Source organism: Leuciscus leuciscus (assembly GCF_965113295.1).
Source record: "Leuciscus leuciscus genome assembly, chromosome: 1".
Taxonomy (NCBI): Eukaryota; Metazoa; Chordata; class Actinopteri; order Cypriniformes; family Leuciscidae; genus Leuciscus; species Leuciscus leuciscus.
Genome location: NC_138725.1, coordinates 70,649,085 through 70,668,148, shown reverse-complemented (window position 1 = coordinate 70,668,148; position 19,064 = coordinate 70,649,085). Strand labels below are relative to the sequence as shown.

The following is a 19,064-nucleotide window of genomic DNA, read 5'->3' as shown; positions in this document are numbered from 1 at the left end:
CTGTGGTGAAAACGGCTCCGCACAGATGTTGTCAATAGACCTTAACTTGTATCGATCCTGAAACATTTCCCTGCTAATCATGAGAAAGTAGTCTGGAAGAACAGAGGGAATTGAGCTTAAGTCATTCAGCTGTTTTTTTTGCACTGATTAAAGCAGCTGTGTCTCAAAGAGGGCTAATGATGGTGGTTTTCTCTTTCTTCCAGGGTTCTGATCTGCACACATTCAAACAGCGCCGCAGATCTGTACATTAAAGATTACCTTCATCCATACGTGGAGGCTGGCAATCCACACGCACGACCTCTCAGGTAACACTCGCCACATCTGGAGTGGTGGAAGGTTATCACAATACCCACTTTTCATTATAAATGTAGTTTACATTTTAAAGTTCAATATTAATATGTCTTTCTGAAGAGTGTCTTGTAATTTTCAAAATAGCCACACATCACTTGTTCAGGCACAAGTAGTTTGACTGTGGAACGCACAGTAGAAAAGCCAGTGTTGTTAAAGGCTACATATTATGCAAAATTCCCTTTTATAAGGAGTTTGAACACAGATGTGTGTGTAAACAACCGGCCTATAATGGTATAAATCCACCCACTCCTATTTTTTTTAATAATCCCCATAAATCATAAATAGTCTCTCCTAAAAAAGTGGTTACACATTTCCCCCTATACTCTTACGTAAGAGTTTATTTCTCGTATAAAGAGCTGGAGATATACAATGTCTGCGCCCAAAAAAAACAATACAAATGTTCTGTTATTGGATGCACCAATGAACATAAGAGTGTCTCCATAAGCTCCCGGCATCTGAGCGGCTGAGGACACCGTGGTTGAATTTCATTTATGAAGGAAATGTGCCGAAGAAAGGCGTCAGTGTTAAATATTTACACAAATAATTTTACGCCAGACTGCTTCTCAAAACAGTTCAATGCTGGATTGGCACAAAAGTCGAAAGATTAACATGACGGTACATGCTAGTCAATCAGTTGAATCAACTTTACTCCACAACAAATACATAAATGTATCCACTAACCATTCAGAAACAGTCTCTCCATCAGTGTCCGATGAACATGTAAGGCTGAACACTAGTGTTGCTTTCGTCAACGAAAATTATGACGAAATATTGTCGTCAACGAACCGTTATCACCTGACGAAAACGAGACGAGACGAGACGTAAATGCTGGTCATGTGACGATGACTAAAATACATGTATAATGCAATATCGTTGACGAATAAAAACGAGACTAAATGTGGTTTACAAAATAAAAACTATGCTAAAATGTCTCTTCATTTTCGTTGACCAAAACGAGACGAGACGAAATGTTATAACGTCACGACGAATGAGAGAGTTGTGCGTGAACCCATAGCTTTGTCGGGTTTAAATTCTGGTTTGCGACCTGGTCACCCGATTATCAGCGAATTTAACAATATTACTCCATTAGTTACTCTATTAAAATGTCTCATTGATATATTTGACACATTCATAATCATTACTTTTGCCGGTTCTTTGTGACAGCTGTATGTTATTGGCAGCGTCTCTGGTTACATGAACGCGTCACCGCATCAGCACCAGAACATGGAGATTTTATTTTAGAGAATAATCGCACAACCTATTCGATGTTCTATAATTAAATAAACTAATCGAATATCCAAAAATCGTGACTCATCCCTGCATGGAATCTCTTGTTTCTTTTCCCAAATCTTCACTCACGTCTCACCCATTTTCTAAAGGGATTATAAACGTTTCTTCATTGGCTCGCATTTAATTAGGCCTATTATATTCGTATTATTTACTGTGGTAAAGTAGAAAAACGCTGTAGGACAGATAGCCTACATTTGTACTTGCATGTCAAATTCTTTTTAACACAGTTTGTGCTTGTTATATTAGACAGGGCGCGTCAAGTTTAGTTGTAAAACGCGTTTCACACGCGCGGGTGATTTTTAGTTTCACTTTCTCTGGCAGCGCAATCTCAAACATAGCCTAAATATCTCGCCCTTGTGGAGGATAAAATTCGCTCTTCAGACCAATTCACATCAAGTAGAAAACACGAAGATATCATGAAGAGATCGATGGTCTCTTTCCTGCTCGTGTCCCACATCCCTCTCAGAGCGCAGAGTATAGGCTATATCACGCGTCTTTGTGTGGAAATATAAAACGAGTTTTTATTTTTTATTTTTTAAATAACCCCACCACCGCCGGTAGTTGGTCCATTACCGCGGTGGTAAAAAAAAAATAAAAAAACTGCCACCGTCACAGCCCTAAATATACTAAATATAATAAGATAACCTTGTTTGAAATTCTATATTGACTGGGTTAAATAGAATTGCATTACTAAAAGAGACTAAAATACAATTTTCGTTGACTAAAACTAGACTAAAATGTCATCAGTTTTCGTTGACTAAAACTAGACTAAAATGTCATCAGTTTTCGTCGACTAAAACTTGACTTGACTAAAAAGAGTATGAACGTGACTAAAACTAATAAAAACTAAAACGACAGCTTGACACAAAGACTAGACTAAAACTAAAATTAAATCAGGCCGCCAAAAACAACACTACTGAACACCGCTTCTGATATTTTGGCTGGGTGACATTCTCCAGTTTTGTTGTTGTTGTTGAGTAACCGAAGCACGGGCTGTAAAGGCTCTGCCCTCTTCTGGAAAAGGGTGCGGGGAGCAGCGGCTCATTTGCATTTTTTGACGAGCTAAAATCAATGATCTGTGGGGGATTTTGAGCTGAAACTTAAGACGCATTCTGGGGACATCAGAGACTTGTATTACATCTTGTGAAAATAGGCATAATAGGTCCTTCAACTAAAAGTATTAAAAACACTTCCCATTAATTGAAATAAAGCTCAAATAAAATATAGATATGAGATTTAAAAAAAAGTTGTACTAAAACTGAAATAAAAATAAAGGAAAATAGTTTTTTTTTTTTTTAAAAAAGCACATAACATAAAGAATTAAATCTTAAACTAAAATTTTTATGAAAACTAAAGAAAAAATATGAATAAATACTATTAAAAATATGAATAAATACTATAATAAATAAATACTACACTGCTCAAAAAAATAAAGGGAACACTTTTTAATCAGAGAATATCATCAAGTCAGTTAAACTCCTGGGATATTGATCTGGTCAGTTAAGTAACAGAGGGGGTTGGTAATCAGTTTCAGCTGCTTTAGTGTTAATGACATTAACAGCAGGTCCACTAGATGGGCAACAGTGAGACAACCCCCAAAACAGGAATGGTTTTACAGGTGGAGGCCACTGAAATTTTTTTCCCTACTCATCTTTTCGGACTGTTTTTCACCAGTTTTGCATTTGGCTAGGGTCAGTGTCACTACTGGTAGCATGAGGCGATACCTGGACCCTACAGAGGTTGCGCAGGCAGTCCAGCTCCTTCAGGATGGCTCATCAATACGTGCCATTGCCAGAAGGTTTGCTGTGTCTCCCAGCACAGTCTCAAGAGCATGGAGGAGATTCCAGGAAGACAGACAGCTACTCTAGGAGAGCTGGACAGGGCCGTAGAAGGTCCTTAACCCATCAGCAGGACCGGTATCTGCTCCTTTGTGTGAGGAGGAACATGATGAGCACTGCCAGAGCCCTACAAAATGACCTCCAGCAGGCCACTGGTGTGAATGTCTCTGACCAAACAATCAGAAACAGACTTCATGAGGGTGGCCTGAGGCCCCGACGTCCTCTAGTGGGCCCCGTGCTCACTGCCCAGCACCAGGGAGCTCGATTGGCATTTCCCATTGAACACCAGAATTGGCAGGTCCGCCACTGGTGCCCTGTGGTTTTCACAAATGAGAGCAGGTTCACCCTGAGCACGTGACAGACAGGAAAGGGTCTGGAGAAGCCGTGGAGAATGTTATGCTGCCTGTAACATTGTTCAGCATGACCGGTTTGGTGGTGGGTCAGTGATGGTCTGGGGAGGCATATCCATGGAGGGATGCATAGACCTCTGCAGGCTAGACAATGGCACCCTGACTGCCATTAGGTATCGGGATGAAATCCTTGGATCCATTGTCAGACCCTATGCTGGTGCAGTGGGTCCTGGGTTCCTCCTGGTGCACAACAATGCCCAGCCTCATGTGGCGAGAGCATGCAGGCAGTTCCTGGAGGATGAAGGAATGATACCATTGAAGGGCCACCACGCTCACCTGACCTACATCCAATAGAACACCTCTGGGACATTGTGTTTCGGTCCATCTGACATCACCTGGTTGCACCTCAGACTGTCCAGGAGCTCAGTGATGCGCTGGTCCAGATCTGGGAGGAAATACCCCAGGACACCATCCGTCGTCTCATTAGGAGTATGCCCCGACGTTGTCAGGCATGCATACAAGCACGTGGGGGCCATACAAACTACTGAGTACCATTTTGAGTTGCCGCAATGAAATTTCAGCAAAATTGACAAGCCTGCTACATCATTTTTTCACTTAGATTTCCGGGGTGTCTTTGAATTCAATCCTCTGTAGGTTGATCATTTTCATTTCCATCAAACGATGTGGCATCCTTTCGTTCATAACACATTACCCAGTCCATATTAGTATAGATATCCAGCATGACATTTTTCCCCATTGAGATCTGATGTGTTTTCAAAGTGTTCCTTTAATTTTTTTGAGCAGTGTATTTATTAATAAATAAAATTAATAAATACTTATTTATTAATAAATAAAAAAAATAAATGTATTAATTAATTAATAATCAATTTAATTAATTAATTAAATATTAATACATTATTTATTAATAAAAAATATTAATAATACTAAAATAACAATGAGGAAAATACATTGTTATTGATACATTATTTATGACTTTTGATATTTTTGACATCCCCAATGTGGCTACTGGCTAAAGCGATTGGATGCAATACTTGGCATCTAGGTTTCATTTGAAAGATTTAAAAACTGCACGTCATAGAAGGAAATTTGTTATGCAATTTTGAGGATGTTAGTCATCCAGATTATTTTAAAATCCGCTGTTTTTCTCATAGTTCAAGGTTCCTTCGGCACACCACCCACACGAGTCTGTTACTCCGTTGTCTCTGATTTGGGATCTTGCATTTAGGCCTGCATGGATGAAATGATATGAATTTGTTGATGAATCACCCTGGTCTTATTGTGCACAGTTTATCAGTGCATACAATTCTAATAAAAATGTTAGGTTTCTTTATCTTTCATCAAAATGTAATAACTTCGCCTCTGAAAAAATTTTTTTTTTTGCTGAAGTAAGCAGGGCTGCATGGTCATGGATGGGAAATATATTAACAGCTAGATATTTAAATGTTATAAAGAACATATGAATTGTGCTTTCTGTACAAACTTGCCGCTGCGGTGGTGTGGGTGGTTGCCAGGGCATTGCTATGCAGTTGCTATGGTGTTTTGGGCTGTTGCCAGCGTCACTTCAAGTACTTCTGAGCTTCCGTTCACCATATTTGGTGCGCTCTATGTGTGTGCGTTGAATATCGTTTATATGTGAATATAAAGCGACTGAGTGTCTTCAGAAGACTGAAGATTCATATGGATTTCTTTCACAACGTCTTCATGAACTTTTGAAAGAAAGTTTTGGTAGAATGGACTTTCTATGTATGGGCGGAAATCTCTCAATGGGCCATATGTTCATTTTTGGGAGACCTTTCCCTTTAAAAAGGACCTATTCTGCCTTTTTGAATGTTTTTGAGTGTGTAACGTTGCGGTTTGAGCAAGAAAAAGTCCCTCCAAAGGGAGTTATTCTCTATATCAGTGTCACTGTTTCTGAACTCCCTGAAACGCCTCCATTGTAGTCTTGCGTTTTCTTCCGGAATCGTCACAATATTCCTCATTTAAATAATTCCCGCCCAAGGCATACGCAAAATAAAGGGGCGGGGCCTGGTTGAGTGAGTTAGTATAAGTAGTAAACCTATTCTAGAAGGGCCTAGAAACAGAATCAAGACTTTGCACCAAAAAAACCCACATAAAATGGCCTCTTTAATGTTGGACTTTGTGTTTGTTCAGGGTTTACTTCAGGAACCGCTGGGTGAAGACGGTCCACCCGTTGGTGCAGCAGTACTGCCTGATCTCCGGAGCGTACTTCACCTTCCAGATGCCCACGCGACAGGACGTAGAGCGCCACCGTGTGGTTGTGGTCACACTCAGCACATCCCAGTACCTCTGCCAGCTTGACCTGGAGCCAGGTCTGAACACACACACACACTGCAAATCTCATCCCTAATACTCTGGACATGCTAAACACATCGCTTGCAGATAGTTTTCATATCTGTACACATCCGATTAAAACAGAAAGACGTGACATAAGCACGTCACAGCTGGAAGTGGCTGCATTAAAGCCCTCCTGCAGGAGAGATGCAGCGGGGTCCACAACAGTTTATTAGGAGAGGCTAATTTCCTCCTCTGTGTCGGCGCACAGGATCATCTGTTGCTAAGAGACCCGGCTCGCCTGTCTGACACACTCAGCATCATTAACACTCGATGCTGTCGTCTTTTTTTCCGTTTCTTTTTCATTTCATCTAGCCTCTTTTCTTATCTGTTCATTCGAAGTCATTACTACTGATTTCTGGCATTGGGCTAATGTGGTTTGAGAGGTTGAAGTGTATTCCCTCCAGTGACAAACATTTTGGGTTTGTGTATCTTAGAGTCCAAATAATAAGCCTATATATATATATATATATATATATATATATATATATATATTTATATTTGACTTAATGGGGAGATAAATTTCAGAGGAGAACCATCATTTCAACCATTGGCGCCAATTAGATTCAAAATGTCTTTTACAACAATTAATTTTCCACACTGTTTGTCATTAAATGAACTCAAGGAACTAGATTTAATCACCATTATACAGTAAAACGTATAAATATTTACCTAGACACTTTTTTGCTAAAACATTTTAAAGACTTTTTTTAAAGAGAATTGAGTGATTCAAACAAAAACAAATCGTCAGTACTGATATCTATAGAGCAAATATAATGCTGATATTTACACTACAATCCAAAAGTTTGGGGTCAGTAAGATTAAATTTTTTTGGAAAGAAATGAATAGTTTTCTTCAGCAATCAAATGTAAAATTGATCCAAAAAAAAAGAAAAAAAGTTTGGCTCGAGGTCATGGTGCAAAGGACCCTAGGTTGAAATTACACCGGACCTAAAACCTAGGACTAGTTTGTCAAAGTTGTTTTTTTAAATAATCTCCCATATTTAACGAATTTAACGATTGACAGCCGCAGTCCTAGAGGCAAAGTTGCTCAGAACGAGGAGTTTACCATGTGGTATGAATGTCATGGCCGTGTGTGATAGACTATCCTTTATCCTTTAAAATTTCTCATTCCATTCACAAGTTACAGCCATTTTAGTAAAAGTGGCTCTTCCCAGTTTGAACGTTTTGTCAGCCCTTGGAGACAGTGAATCAAAATGTAAACTTTTTTTTGATAATTAATGAAAATCAGTCTCAAGAGAATCTTGCTGCACTGATTTGGTTCCGATCGGGCCAAAAACCTAGGACTAGTTCGCAAAAGTAGGTTTTTCAACAACAAAAAAACAAATAACCGAAAATGTTGATGATCGAATAATACGACGATCGTTATAATATCTCACGATATTACTGTTTTTACTGTATTTTCTATCAAATAAATGCATCTTTGGTGAACACTAGAGACTTTGTCTTTATGGCCAAAAGTTGCATTAATATCGCCATGAAGTTGCTTAATTTTGTACCATGGAAAATAAGAGGGAATAAAGTATAAAGGTTTGATACATCAGCCTTGACAGATCTGAGTTATCCGTCAATCACACACACACACACACACACACACACACACACACACACACACACACACACACACACACACACACACACACACACACACACACACACACACACACACCTACACTAAAGACTATACATCTGTTCCTGTGAGATGGCGTGTGCACAGCCTCTGCTGGATGCTAGATTCTTTGGTGTTAATGGCTGCTGATGTGTGCGTGTTATGTATTATTAATGCCTTCTCTTGTGAAGCTCCATGTAATTAATATTTCATTCCCATGTATGCGTGTTTCCAAAGGGATCTTCACACACATCCTGTTGGATGAGGCAGCCCAGGCCATGGAGTGCGAGACCATCATGCCGTTGGCGTTGGCGGCTAATAGCACCCGAGTCGTACTGGCAGGAGACCATATGCAGGTACCTGAGCTATGACATCAGCACGGAGAATGGCAATTTTGACCCATTGGTTCCTTTTGTTTGTTTACAAGTGAAGATTTGATGAATGTTTTTGTTAACTACAACTTGAGCTAAACTAACTACAACACAAAATCTTGGCCTAGATTAAAATATTTCTGCTAATTAACTCTGAGCTAAAGTCCCTTCAAGGCAAGTAATCTCACTCGGCGGCCATCTTTGGCCAGCTAATTCAGTCATGCAAGCGCAATGAATGGGGGAAACATCAAATTCTCCAAGCTTACAATTAAATTTCAAATTTAAAATCACCAATGAAATCTGACTCCGGCGTGAAGAACCGAGTGGAACCAATGGGCTTCTAATTAAGTGCCATTTAGATAGAAACCTCATCAGATACACTCATTTCCCGCTGCATTAAAAATTCATCTCACACCCTACCTGTACCTCCTCTCATGTGGAGGTGGGCCTCAAGTCTATCAGTTAGGATTGGACAATCATTTCTTTAGAAGTTGTTGACTAGGAAGGGTTGCTGATATCTAGAAAACACAGTGACCGATTGCAGAATAGATGGACACAAAACAGAAAAAGTTTATTTTTTACAATTTTTTTCCTTAATGTAAACCTATATAAAAAATTTAAAAAATCTTTCTTTTTTGAAATAAATCAATACTTTTATTCAGCAAGGATGTGTTAAATTGATAAAAAGTGATAGTAAAGAAGATTTATATTATTAGAAAATATTTTTTTATTTTGAATAAATGCAGTTCTTTTTAACCTTTTATTCATCAAATATATTAGGCAGCAGAACTGTGTCCAACACTCATAATAAATCATCATATTAGAATGATTTCTAAAGGATCATGTGATAGACTGGATGTCACATGTGACACTGAAGTCTGGAGTAATGATCCTGAAAATTCAGCTTTGCATCACAGGAATAAATTATTTTTTAAAGTATAATCAAATAGAAAACTATTATTTTAAGTTGTAATAATATTTCACAATAAAACATTCAAAAACATTCAAAATAGTAATGTTTCCAAACTTTTGGCCTGTACTGTGTGTGTGTGTGTGTATATATATATATATATCTCAAGTGTTGTTCTGAAGCAGTGTTGTTATTGTTTGCTAAAGCTATTCAGAATCATTTCAGTAATTGAAATAAAGCTGTAAGTAAAAAAATATATAAAATATGTAATTTACATTTTTATATTTATATTGAAGTAAAACATACTTAAAAATGAAAATTAGAAATGTTGCCTTAAGTAACTTAACTAAAACAAGTTTAGGTACTAAAACTAAAACTAAATTAAAGCTATGTTGCAGTATTTAAAACAAGAAAAACTAATAAAAATTACAACTCTAGCCCTAAAGCACATAAAATTACTAAAACTTAAAATATAATTAGAACAAAAAACTGAAAGTGTAAAAAGTTAATTCAAAACATTAATAAATACTAAAATAGTATATAAATGATACTAAGATAACACTGCTCTCGCACTCATCATTGTTCTGTGTTTGTACACATCAAGATCACAAGAACTTTTTATCAAATGTCAAAATGCTAAATATTAGCCAATACATCATTCATCGATTAGATTCAAGAAATAGTTAATCCAGGAATGAAAGTCAAGACGCATTACATCTGGCTTGAGGTTTGTGAATCCAAAGGCCGCCGCGTGTGTGTGTGTAACATGTAATTGTGACTCTGAGGTCTCCTGTCCCCTTGCAGCTCAGTCCGTTTGTGTACAGCGAGTTTGCGCGGGAGAGGAATCTGCACGTGTCTCTTCTGGACCGGCTGTACGAGCATTACCCCTCCGAGTACCCCTGCAGGATCATGCTGTGCGAAAACTACCGCTCCCATGAGGCAATCATCAAGTAGGTGTGAACTTTTTCACACCACTCTTCCTGAGGAGAGACAGACATACAAACAAACACACAAAACACCAGGGCTGTGTTGTTCCCGACATAATTTACGCACACGATTCTCTCTCACTCTGTTACATCTTTGTGTCTCTCTTTCCTGTCTGTTCTCCATTTCTGCTTCTATCTTTCTCCATTTTAACTTTTAGGTTGGTTTCTATGTAGATATATTATATGTATGACATGAATCAGAGGTTCTAAACTGCTAGGACATAAGCACATGTCGATTCTCATAAGGTCACACACTGCAGGTATAAAGAAATGCTAAATTCGGATAATAAAAAAACAACAAACCAAATAGCCGTGCATGGTTGGGAGAGCAAAATAAATCGACTCATCAACTTTTAAAATGCTTCCCATATTTTTTGTTGTTGATGTCCAAGGCCGTACATTTGATTTAAAGTGTTTTTGTACATTCAAGTTACCGTGTTGAATCTAGACAGATTCAGCGGATGTCAACAAAGACAAATTCTTGTCATCCTCAAACACTGAATAAAATTGCAGAAAAAAAAATCTAAAAGCAAACATGATAATACCAAAATGACACCAGAAATTCTAGATTGCCCTTTTAAATGTATTCAACCCTGTCTCACAGGTTTGAGCATAGTGGACATTTAAGGCTAAATTAACATTTTCTTGGTGATGTTATTGTAATCTGTATTTTGGTAGATTTTTAAATTGGATGCCCATTAAAATGAACCCAAAAATGGTTCAATAATGTCCGTGCTGGAAGAAGCTGGATATGATAATAAAACATCAAAAACATGCCAAATCTAAAGGAGTATTTCCCATTTTAATTTCTCTTGTGAAAATGAGTACTTTTGACATTTATGACAGAATAATTCATTAAAGTGAAAAATATCTGGGGGGGTGGGGGGGTGGTGACGCAATTAAAATGCCTTAAAACAGAATATTAAAATACAGGAGTCTAGTCCACTTGTAAAAATGCTTCTATTTTTAGATTTTTTTTCTTTCTTTTTTTTTAATCCCAAATTACATTATCAACATAATAAGAGTGAAGTGTTTAATGAATGTAAGTGTTCTGTTATGACTGCAGCACTCAAGCTTCATCCATTTTTAAGATACATATTGAATTACAGATTTTCAGTGTGGACCCAAGACTTTGAATCCGACTGCTATATTCTTTTATGTAAATATATCCAAACATAATCCTCAGTGGGATCAGTTTCAATCCATGTTTTGAATATATTATGAGACGATTTTCCTTACGGACAGACAAGGTATTGCATGCGTAAACTGAAGTCTATTACCACATACGCACACTCATACCCCTTTTCCACCAGCAAGAACCGGGTGCTGGTTCAGAGCCAGAGCTATTGCCAGTTCGGAGTTGGTTCGACTGAAGAGCTTTCTAAGAACCGGTTTGCCTTTCCACAGGCCAGAGAGCCGCCACAGAGCCAGATCTTACGTCACTGTACTTACGTCTCATGTTGCCCAGCAACGCTAGCGTGGCAGCGCCAAACACATCAGGCTTGTTCGAGATGGTTCGGCTTCCAAACACTCCCACAGCTCCGATCGGTCCACGCCGCTCCGATGCATCTCGAACAAGCCTTCCATCAACAATGGCGGTCGTTGCGTTACTATTGATGCTCATGGCTTTGCGAACCTACATCGCCATCCAAACACGGCGAATCCAACGCGTTTGTGCAGCTCGCCATAACTTGCATAGACTGAGATTACAATCAAGCTGTTATTAGCTCGATTAGCTGCTATTTAAAAAATGGCGGTCACAAGTTTCTGTTCATCTTGTTGGTCACGGTGACCCAGTCCCTGACGCAAGCGGTTCTTACTTCTAGACCAGCAATGTTTTGGTGCTACTTAAGAACCACTTTTCCTGGTTCAGAGCTGGTGCTTTGGGTGTCGAAAGACAAAGAACTGATTTTGAAACTAGGCTCTGGCTCTGAACCAGCACACAAACTGACTTGGTGGAAAAGGGGTATCAGATGGTACAGTCAAAGCCAGTGGTAACACATATGCTGTAATTCCCTGTTTGGACTCCACGTTGTGTGTTTTGAGATTGAAATCTGACAAAACAGAACAAAGATGGTCGCCAAAGATGGAACACCTCTCTGAGCGGCGGGAGCCATTTTGACGCCAGCGCTGAGGCTTTGTAAATTTAAGTGCCAGTCTGTTTTGGATGTGTTCAGGCATTCTCTGTGTGCCTCTCTCCGATGCCTCCCAGTGCTCTTCACTTTTGAGGAGTCAGAAATAATGACTAAAACGTCCTTGATTGGAGAGCTTTGGCGTCAAATTGTTAATTAAAACGGATATGAGTGTCTTCAACGCTGAAATTTGCATCACATTGTTTTTTATCGAATCATTTTACATATAATCTGCATATATTGTACTGGTAAACGTTTGAGTGCGTAATTTCCAATTCAACCAATGTGTAATTGTGGAATATAAACAAAAAGTGTTAATAAACCCATTGCACTGATAAATACATTTGGCAGCATTTGAAATCTTCTAGTGTTTTAGCTTCATATTTGGAGTTAGAGGTCTTGATAGTGGAGCTGAATGGTTATTTTAAGGTTGTCAGTGCTGACTGTGTGTTCTGGCTGACTGCAGCTATACGTCTGAGCTCTTCTACGAGGGCAAACTGATGGCCAGCGGGAAGCAGCCGCCCCATAAGGACTTCTACCCTCTGACCTTCTTCACTGCCCGCGGAGAAGATGTTCAAGAGAAGAACAGCACTGCTTACTACAACAACGCTGAGGTAACCCCAACACAACCATTGACAAGTTGTTGTTTTCTCATTTCATCTGTTACATATAGTTTTCAGTGCACTAGATTTGGTGCGAACAGGCCTAATATCAGATTGACTAGATGTATGGGTGTATTGGACCGTTATCATTGAGAATCCGTTGGGAATGCTCTGTCAGGTGTTTGAGATAGTTGAGCGAGTGGAGGAGATGAGGAAGAAGTGGCCGGTGGCCTGGGGGAAGCTGGACGAGGGGAGTATCGGTGTGGTCTCGCCCTACGCCGACCAGGTCTTCCGAATCAGAGCCGAACTTCGCAAGAAGAGGATGCCAGAGGTCAGCGTGGAGAGAGTGCTCAATGTCCAGGGTGAGTGAAAAATGCTAATACCAATTCTAAAGTGTACTTTAATATGCACAAATGGCCCAAAGTATTTTGTTTTTTGCAGAAAATCATGGTAGCATGCAAATTTTGGGACTAAAACTAGCTACTTTCCATGCTATTGCATGTTATTTAGTAGTTTATAGGGTGATGGGGATTGAGAATTGGTAAAGGGCACCTGTTATGTTTTTTTTAATCTTTCTTTTAGTGTATAATATAGCTGTTTTCACATGTAAATGATCTGCAATGTTACAAAGCTCAAAGTTCACACCAAATGGAGCTCATCTTTCCAACAGAAAACACTTTCCTTAAACGCCTGGTTTGTAGACCTGTAATCATTTCCATGACATAGATGCTCACCCTCAAACAAAAGCAGTTGTAAGGCCAGGAAGAGTTTCATTATGTTGAAGGGCAAAACATCATTACATTGACTTGTCATACAGAGGTTGCATTTATTGAGCAACCACAATCGCAAATAATATAGTCGAGATTCATGTTTGGATTTATTACAGTTCCTCACTAAGAAGGTTTGCTCGTAGATTTAGTCGCAGTACAAGCACAAGCGGCCTCGTGAAGGAACATAGTCTGGCTGAATTACACTTTCATGAGGACAGAATATTGCAGTGGAGATTGTTTCAACTCCAACATACATTTTGGGAAGATAATGTATCCATTTTAAAGTCCCTGTGAACCGGAAGTTGCAAACGACTTTTCTCCAGTGTTGTGACGTATTTCCAAGTGAAACGGAATATTGAATAGAGGGCGAGGTTTTATTTTAGCGCTCCTCCTCTCCATCTCGCGCTCATCTCGGACTAACGGTTTGAGGGGAGTGGTAAAGCATTTTCAACCCAAGCCGTCAAACTGACGTCATCAGAGAAGGAACGCCATTCCAGACCGGAAGTAACTTTTCAGATTTTGGTTAAAGATTACCACAACAAACAAATTTTTTTTCTGTGTATTAACTTGCACGAATTAATTGTTCACCACAAGGCTAGTAATATGCGCTAACAAAGTAAATAGGATCAATTTTGATTTCATGACGACTTTAAGAGAAAAGCTATGATTGGGGGATTTAAACTCTTGACATCTGGCAACCGTGGAGGCTTGTTGCCAATGCAAGTTAACGGAAATGTTGATAAATAATCAGCAGGCCAATATCTCAGATGTTTATGCTTAGTTAATCGAGAGAATCATTTGGCCCTGATAGTTAGCCGTCTTGGATTTATGTTTCCACTGACCAGTGAAAAAGATTGCTTTCACAGGGAGGGAAACATTTGGGACCTCACAATTTTGTCAAAGTGAGGCATTTTCAGCATAATTAAGGTACCTAACTATTGGAACATCGTTCGCGTTGTGAATGCGCCTGTGCTGCTTTAAAATGCTCCCCCTGGAAGAAGATCACTAGGTTTTAAACCAGACCCCATGTGTCAGCCCAGATTGGTGGCAGAGAGAGAGAGTTTACAAGACAGCAATTTAGCCTGCCAAATGTGTGTTTGGTGTCCCGCGGGTTTCATTTGAAAAGCCAGATTGGTTTGTGCATAATTGATGGCGTTTGGTTCAGCCTGTTGCATTGAAATCACCTTTTTAATGGATGGAGAAATTCCTGCACTCAGGTTGTGCTTGTTTGGCACAGAGATTCATCTAAAGTGATCATTACCCGAGTCATGTTTTTGCCTGGCTGCCAATCTGAGCTGGGCACCAAAAAGGAGAAGTCACTGTAAGTTCTGCTTTTGTCGTAATTCATAGTGAGATCTTCTGTTATTATAGTGACATTCATTGTATGTTCATGGTTTTCCAGGGTCGACATGAAATCAAATTTAACCCCATTTTCTTAAAGCACCTTCGTTCCAAGTCTTACTGTGAAGTTGTTCGTTGGTGTACAACAGGGTTTCCCAAATGGGGGGTTCATGACTAGCAAAAAACCAACTAGCAACAAATCGAGCGACTTTTTGAATTGCTGGTTAACATGTAGTCAGTCACTATATCATACTCGTTCCATTTTATTAACAGAAAATATGGAAATGAGAAAAGCTTTATTGGACAATTGGATGTATGTTACATCAAAATACAGTATGAGTGCACGGATTGGGAGAGAAAACGGATGTAAACTGCTGACAGTTGCCGCATCTAGCGACATGGTGACTTTTTGCGCAGGCTTTAGCTACTTTCCATTGAAAATAGTTGGCAACGCTGACTGCAGGGGGTTCGTGAGTTGATGAAAAGCTAATCATTAATCATGTAAAACTGCACAACAATTGTGACATAACCTGCTGTTTGCAGTGGCTCGGAGAAGCTCGGTTCACAGCAAACTCTATTTGAGAACGCAATATGCTCCAGGTTTACACATTCAGATATTTTCGTTTTTGTGGACAGAAGTTTGCAGCATTTGAGGAGTATTCTGCCAAAATAAAAGCTCAAGGATGATTTATGTTTAAAGCTTGAGATTAAGTATTTGAAAGTGAATAATTTAGGACAGAAATATTGGTAACTTAGTAGTTTATATATTATTATTATTATTATTAAATATTAATTTATTTTACAGTCCATTTCTAATATCCAAAAGTAATGTATTTTGGTAAAAATGTAAAATAAGGTCTTATTAATTTCTTAACATTAGTTAAAGGGGCAGTATGTAGAATTCAGAAACTCTTGTTATTAGCGACACCGGTGGCCGTTAAGTGAACTGCAGCCAGCAGATTATTACTACGTGCACGTGCACACGTAACGTGCACACGTAACGCACGAGAATGAACGTGATTCAAGTCCCGGTTTTACACTCACGGCGAAGTTCTTCTTTCGTTCTTCGCTTACAGAAGTAAAAAGAAGTTTGGAATACTTGAAAAAGTTGAACAAATCAGTCTGTAAGTTTTCATAGACAACCTAGGAAGTCGGGGTAGTTTCGTTTCAAGCAGTTCACACACTGGCAATCAAAAACTATTAATATATGGTAATTCTTACATATAGTGAGTAACATTAAATGCATTAGAACTAGCTCAGTAATATATTTTACAGCATTTTTTTACTTTTGTTAATGTTAGTTAATAAATATACAATTGTTCGTTGTTTGTTCGTGTTAATTCACAGTGCCTTAACTAACGTTGACAGATAAAACGTTTGACTTTAAATATTTAGTAAATGTAAAATGTAACATTTAGACTAATTAATGCTAGTATTGTTTGTCGCTAATGTTAACTAATGTATTGAACTAATGTTAATGAAACAACAACTCTCCTTTTCTGTAGATTCATCGAAGTAAAGCTTTTTATTGATTGTCTTATGTCAGCACGGTGTGCAACACATAAAGTACACGTATCTCCTGCTGTCCATAGGTAAGCAGTTCCGGGTGCTGTTCCTGAGCACCGTCCGCACCCGTCACACCTGCAAACACAAGCAGACGGCCATCAAGAGGAAGGAGCAGCTGGTGGAGGACTCCACTGAAGACCTGGACTACGGCTTCCTCTCCAACTACAAGCTGCTGAACACCGCCATCACTCGAGCGCAGTCCCTGGTGGCCGTGGTGGGAGACCCCATCGCTCTCTGCTCAGTGGGGCGCTGCAGGTAACCGGACACTTTTTAAATGGCTCAACCACTTAGTTTGTTGAAGTTAAGGCCTGTTTATTTAAAGGGATATTTCACAGCTGGAAAGATGAATGTGTATTTAAATGGGGTCATTTATGTAGTAGAAATGTGAAATTATTTTAGAAGTCGTGCCTTCTAGACTGAGACAAGCCAGAACATGTATTTGTGGCTCATGTGGATGAAAGACAACAACTCCCAGAATGCACTTGCTTCGCTGCCCTACGAGACCACACTCCCAAGCCACGCCTACCGGTTACAGAGGGCAGTATCGGAAGAAATTATACAACTAGGCTACTAGTTGACTTGAAACTGAAAAGACTCCGTTTTATTGTGAGATCCCCCTATGGGCGGGTTGAAGACATGCGGAAAAAGCTCCTCCTACTGGCTGTAGTCTCTCGCCTCTGGACAAAAAAGCCTCCGATGACACAAAATTATGATTTTTGCGTCATCTGAGGTTTTTTTCCAGACACACAATACAGAAATCTGTCGTCTCGGGGGGCATGAGGGAGGGAAGCACGGTCATTCCAAAATACTACCGGGTTTCTACTGATACAAAGCTTAATGCTAATCGGTGAAGTATCCCTTTAATTATTCCATTCACACTACTGGTTAAAAGTTTGGAATAATTAGAAAAAAATATTTTTTTGTTATGTTTTTGAAAGAAGCTTATTATTATCACTCCAGTCTTCAGTGTTCATCTTTCAGAACTCATTATAATATGCTGATTTACTCAATTATTAATAATGGTTCTTGTTATAAAACTAAGAGATTTAGTTTGTGCTGCTTAATATTTTTATGGAAATCATTTTGTTTCATGCTTTGGTGTTTAGAAAGTACAAAAGAATGACATTTATTTAAAATTTAAGCATTTTTAACATTATAAATGTCTCTGCTGTCACTTTTGATCCGTTTAATGCATCCTCTCCTCTCTGCATTAAAGTATGAATTACTTAGTGTTAAGATCATCATATTAGAGGGATTTCTGAAGGATCATGTGACACTGAAGACTGGAGTAATGATGCTGAAAATTCAGCTTTGATCACAGGAATAAATTACATTTTAAGCTATATTAAAATAGAAAACAGCTATTTTAAATTATAATAATATTTCATAATATTATTGTATACATTCAGTCTTGATAAGAGACTTCATAATCGTAATTATTCCAAACTTCTGACCAGTAGCGCACTTTGTGAATGGTCGATGGGGTTTGTTTCTATAGTAAAAGAATCAACCCTCTAACGTCTGGGGAGTCATCGCACAATCATCTGAATGTTTTCGGAGTTTGTGATGTGAGTAGGGCTTTGTGTTTCGTGTGGGTAAGCCTGTCTGGATGTTGTAAGCGGGGCAGACAGTGGCTCACTGCTGTCTGGTTTTGGTGAGTACCTGTGTAGTCAGAGTCCCCAAAAGAAGAGCTGTCTCTCTGCCTTCCCATCATGCACTTCACCGCTGTCAGCTTGGACTAATACGCTCCTCACGCACGAACGCTTCAGACATAGCGTCTACAGAAGGGATATCAAATCTTTTGGCACCTCTCTTCAGGGTTCTGCTCGGAGGAAGGTGTGAAGCTAATGCACTTGTTTACCGTCCCAGCTTCAGTGCACTGTTGTTTGAGTGTACAACAACTAATCAATAATAATCAACAACGAATTTGATTATCAATTAATTAAATCTGCGTGCACAGAAATGATCTGCTAGCCTCGTCGTTTTACAGTAGTGAATAACGCATTTGTATGGTGGCCAACCCTAACAATCCTAAGTATGAGTAGGGCCTTGTGATTTCTGTGATGCGGAAAGCGCTGACAGAATCGCGGACTCTAGCCATAAAAACAGAGTTTACTGTATAACGTGGAATGTCATGGAATTTGACACATTTAAGATAAATGCATCAAAACTAGGGTTGTTTAATTTTCATTTGATTTACACTATTCATTTGTAATAAATCATAATTCCAGAAAAATTCAAACACAACACTGTGAGGTCACACATGCAACAGGATGTCATGTGACCGCAATGAAGCAATGCTACCATATCAACTACTGTTTCACATGCTATTTTTAATAAGTGCCCTTATTATGCTATACTAAAAGTTCCTAATGTTGTTTTGGAGGTCTCCTACAATAGGTTTACATCCATCCAAGGTCAAAGAATGCTTTAGTTTTTACATAATATACATTTCAGCATGAGCTCTTTTCTCATGGTGTCGGAAACGGTTCGATAAAGGATTCAGTCTCTCTGAACCCCTCTTTTCTGAGAGTTTACTCCACTCTGATTGGTCA

General features: G+C 39.0%; 1 protein-coding gene across 3 annotated transcripts in view; it reads left to right on the top strand.

Annotated features, from left to right (window-relative positions):
* Nucleotides 1–19,064, top strand: part of helz (helicase with zinc finger) — a 68,225-nt gene that overhangs the window by 26,903 nt on the left and 22,258 nt on the right. For all 3 annotated transcript variants that reach the window (XM_082184630.1, XM_082184629.1, XM_082184628.1), the window contains exons 15-21: nt 204–305; nt 6,002–6,180; nt 8,069–8,187; nt 9,917–10,062; nt 12,697–12,844; nt 13,011–13,194; nt 16,536–16,764. In XM_082184630.1, coding sequence (XP_082040756.1) covers nt 204–305; nt 6,002–6,180; nt 8,069–8,187; nt 9,917–10,062; nt 12,697–12,844; nt 13,011–13,194; nt 16,536–16,764 — 1,107 coding nt within the window. The remainder of the gene's footprint in view (nt 1–203; nt 306–6,001; nt 6,181–8,068; nt 8,188–9,916; nt 10,063–12,696; nt 12,845–13,010; nt 13,195–16,535; nt 16,765–19,064) is intronic.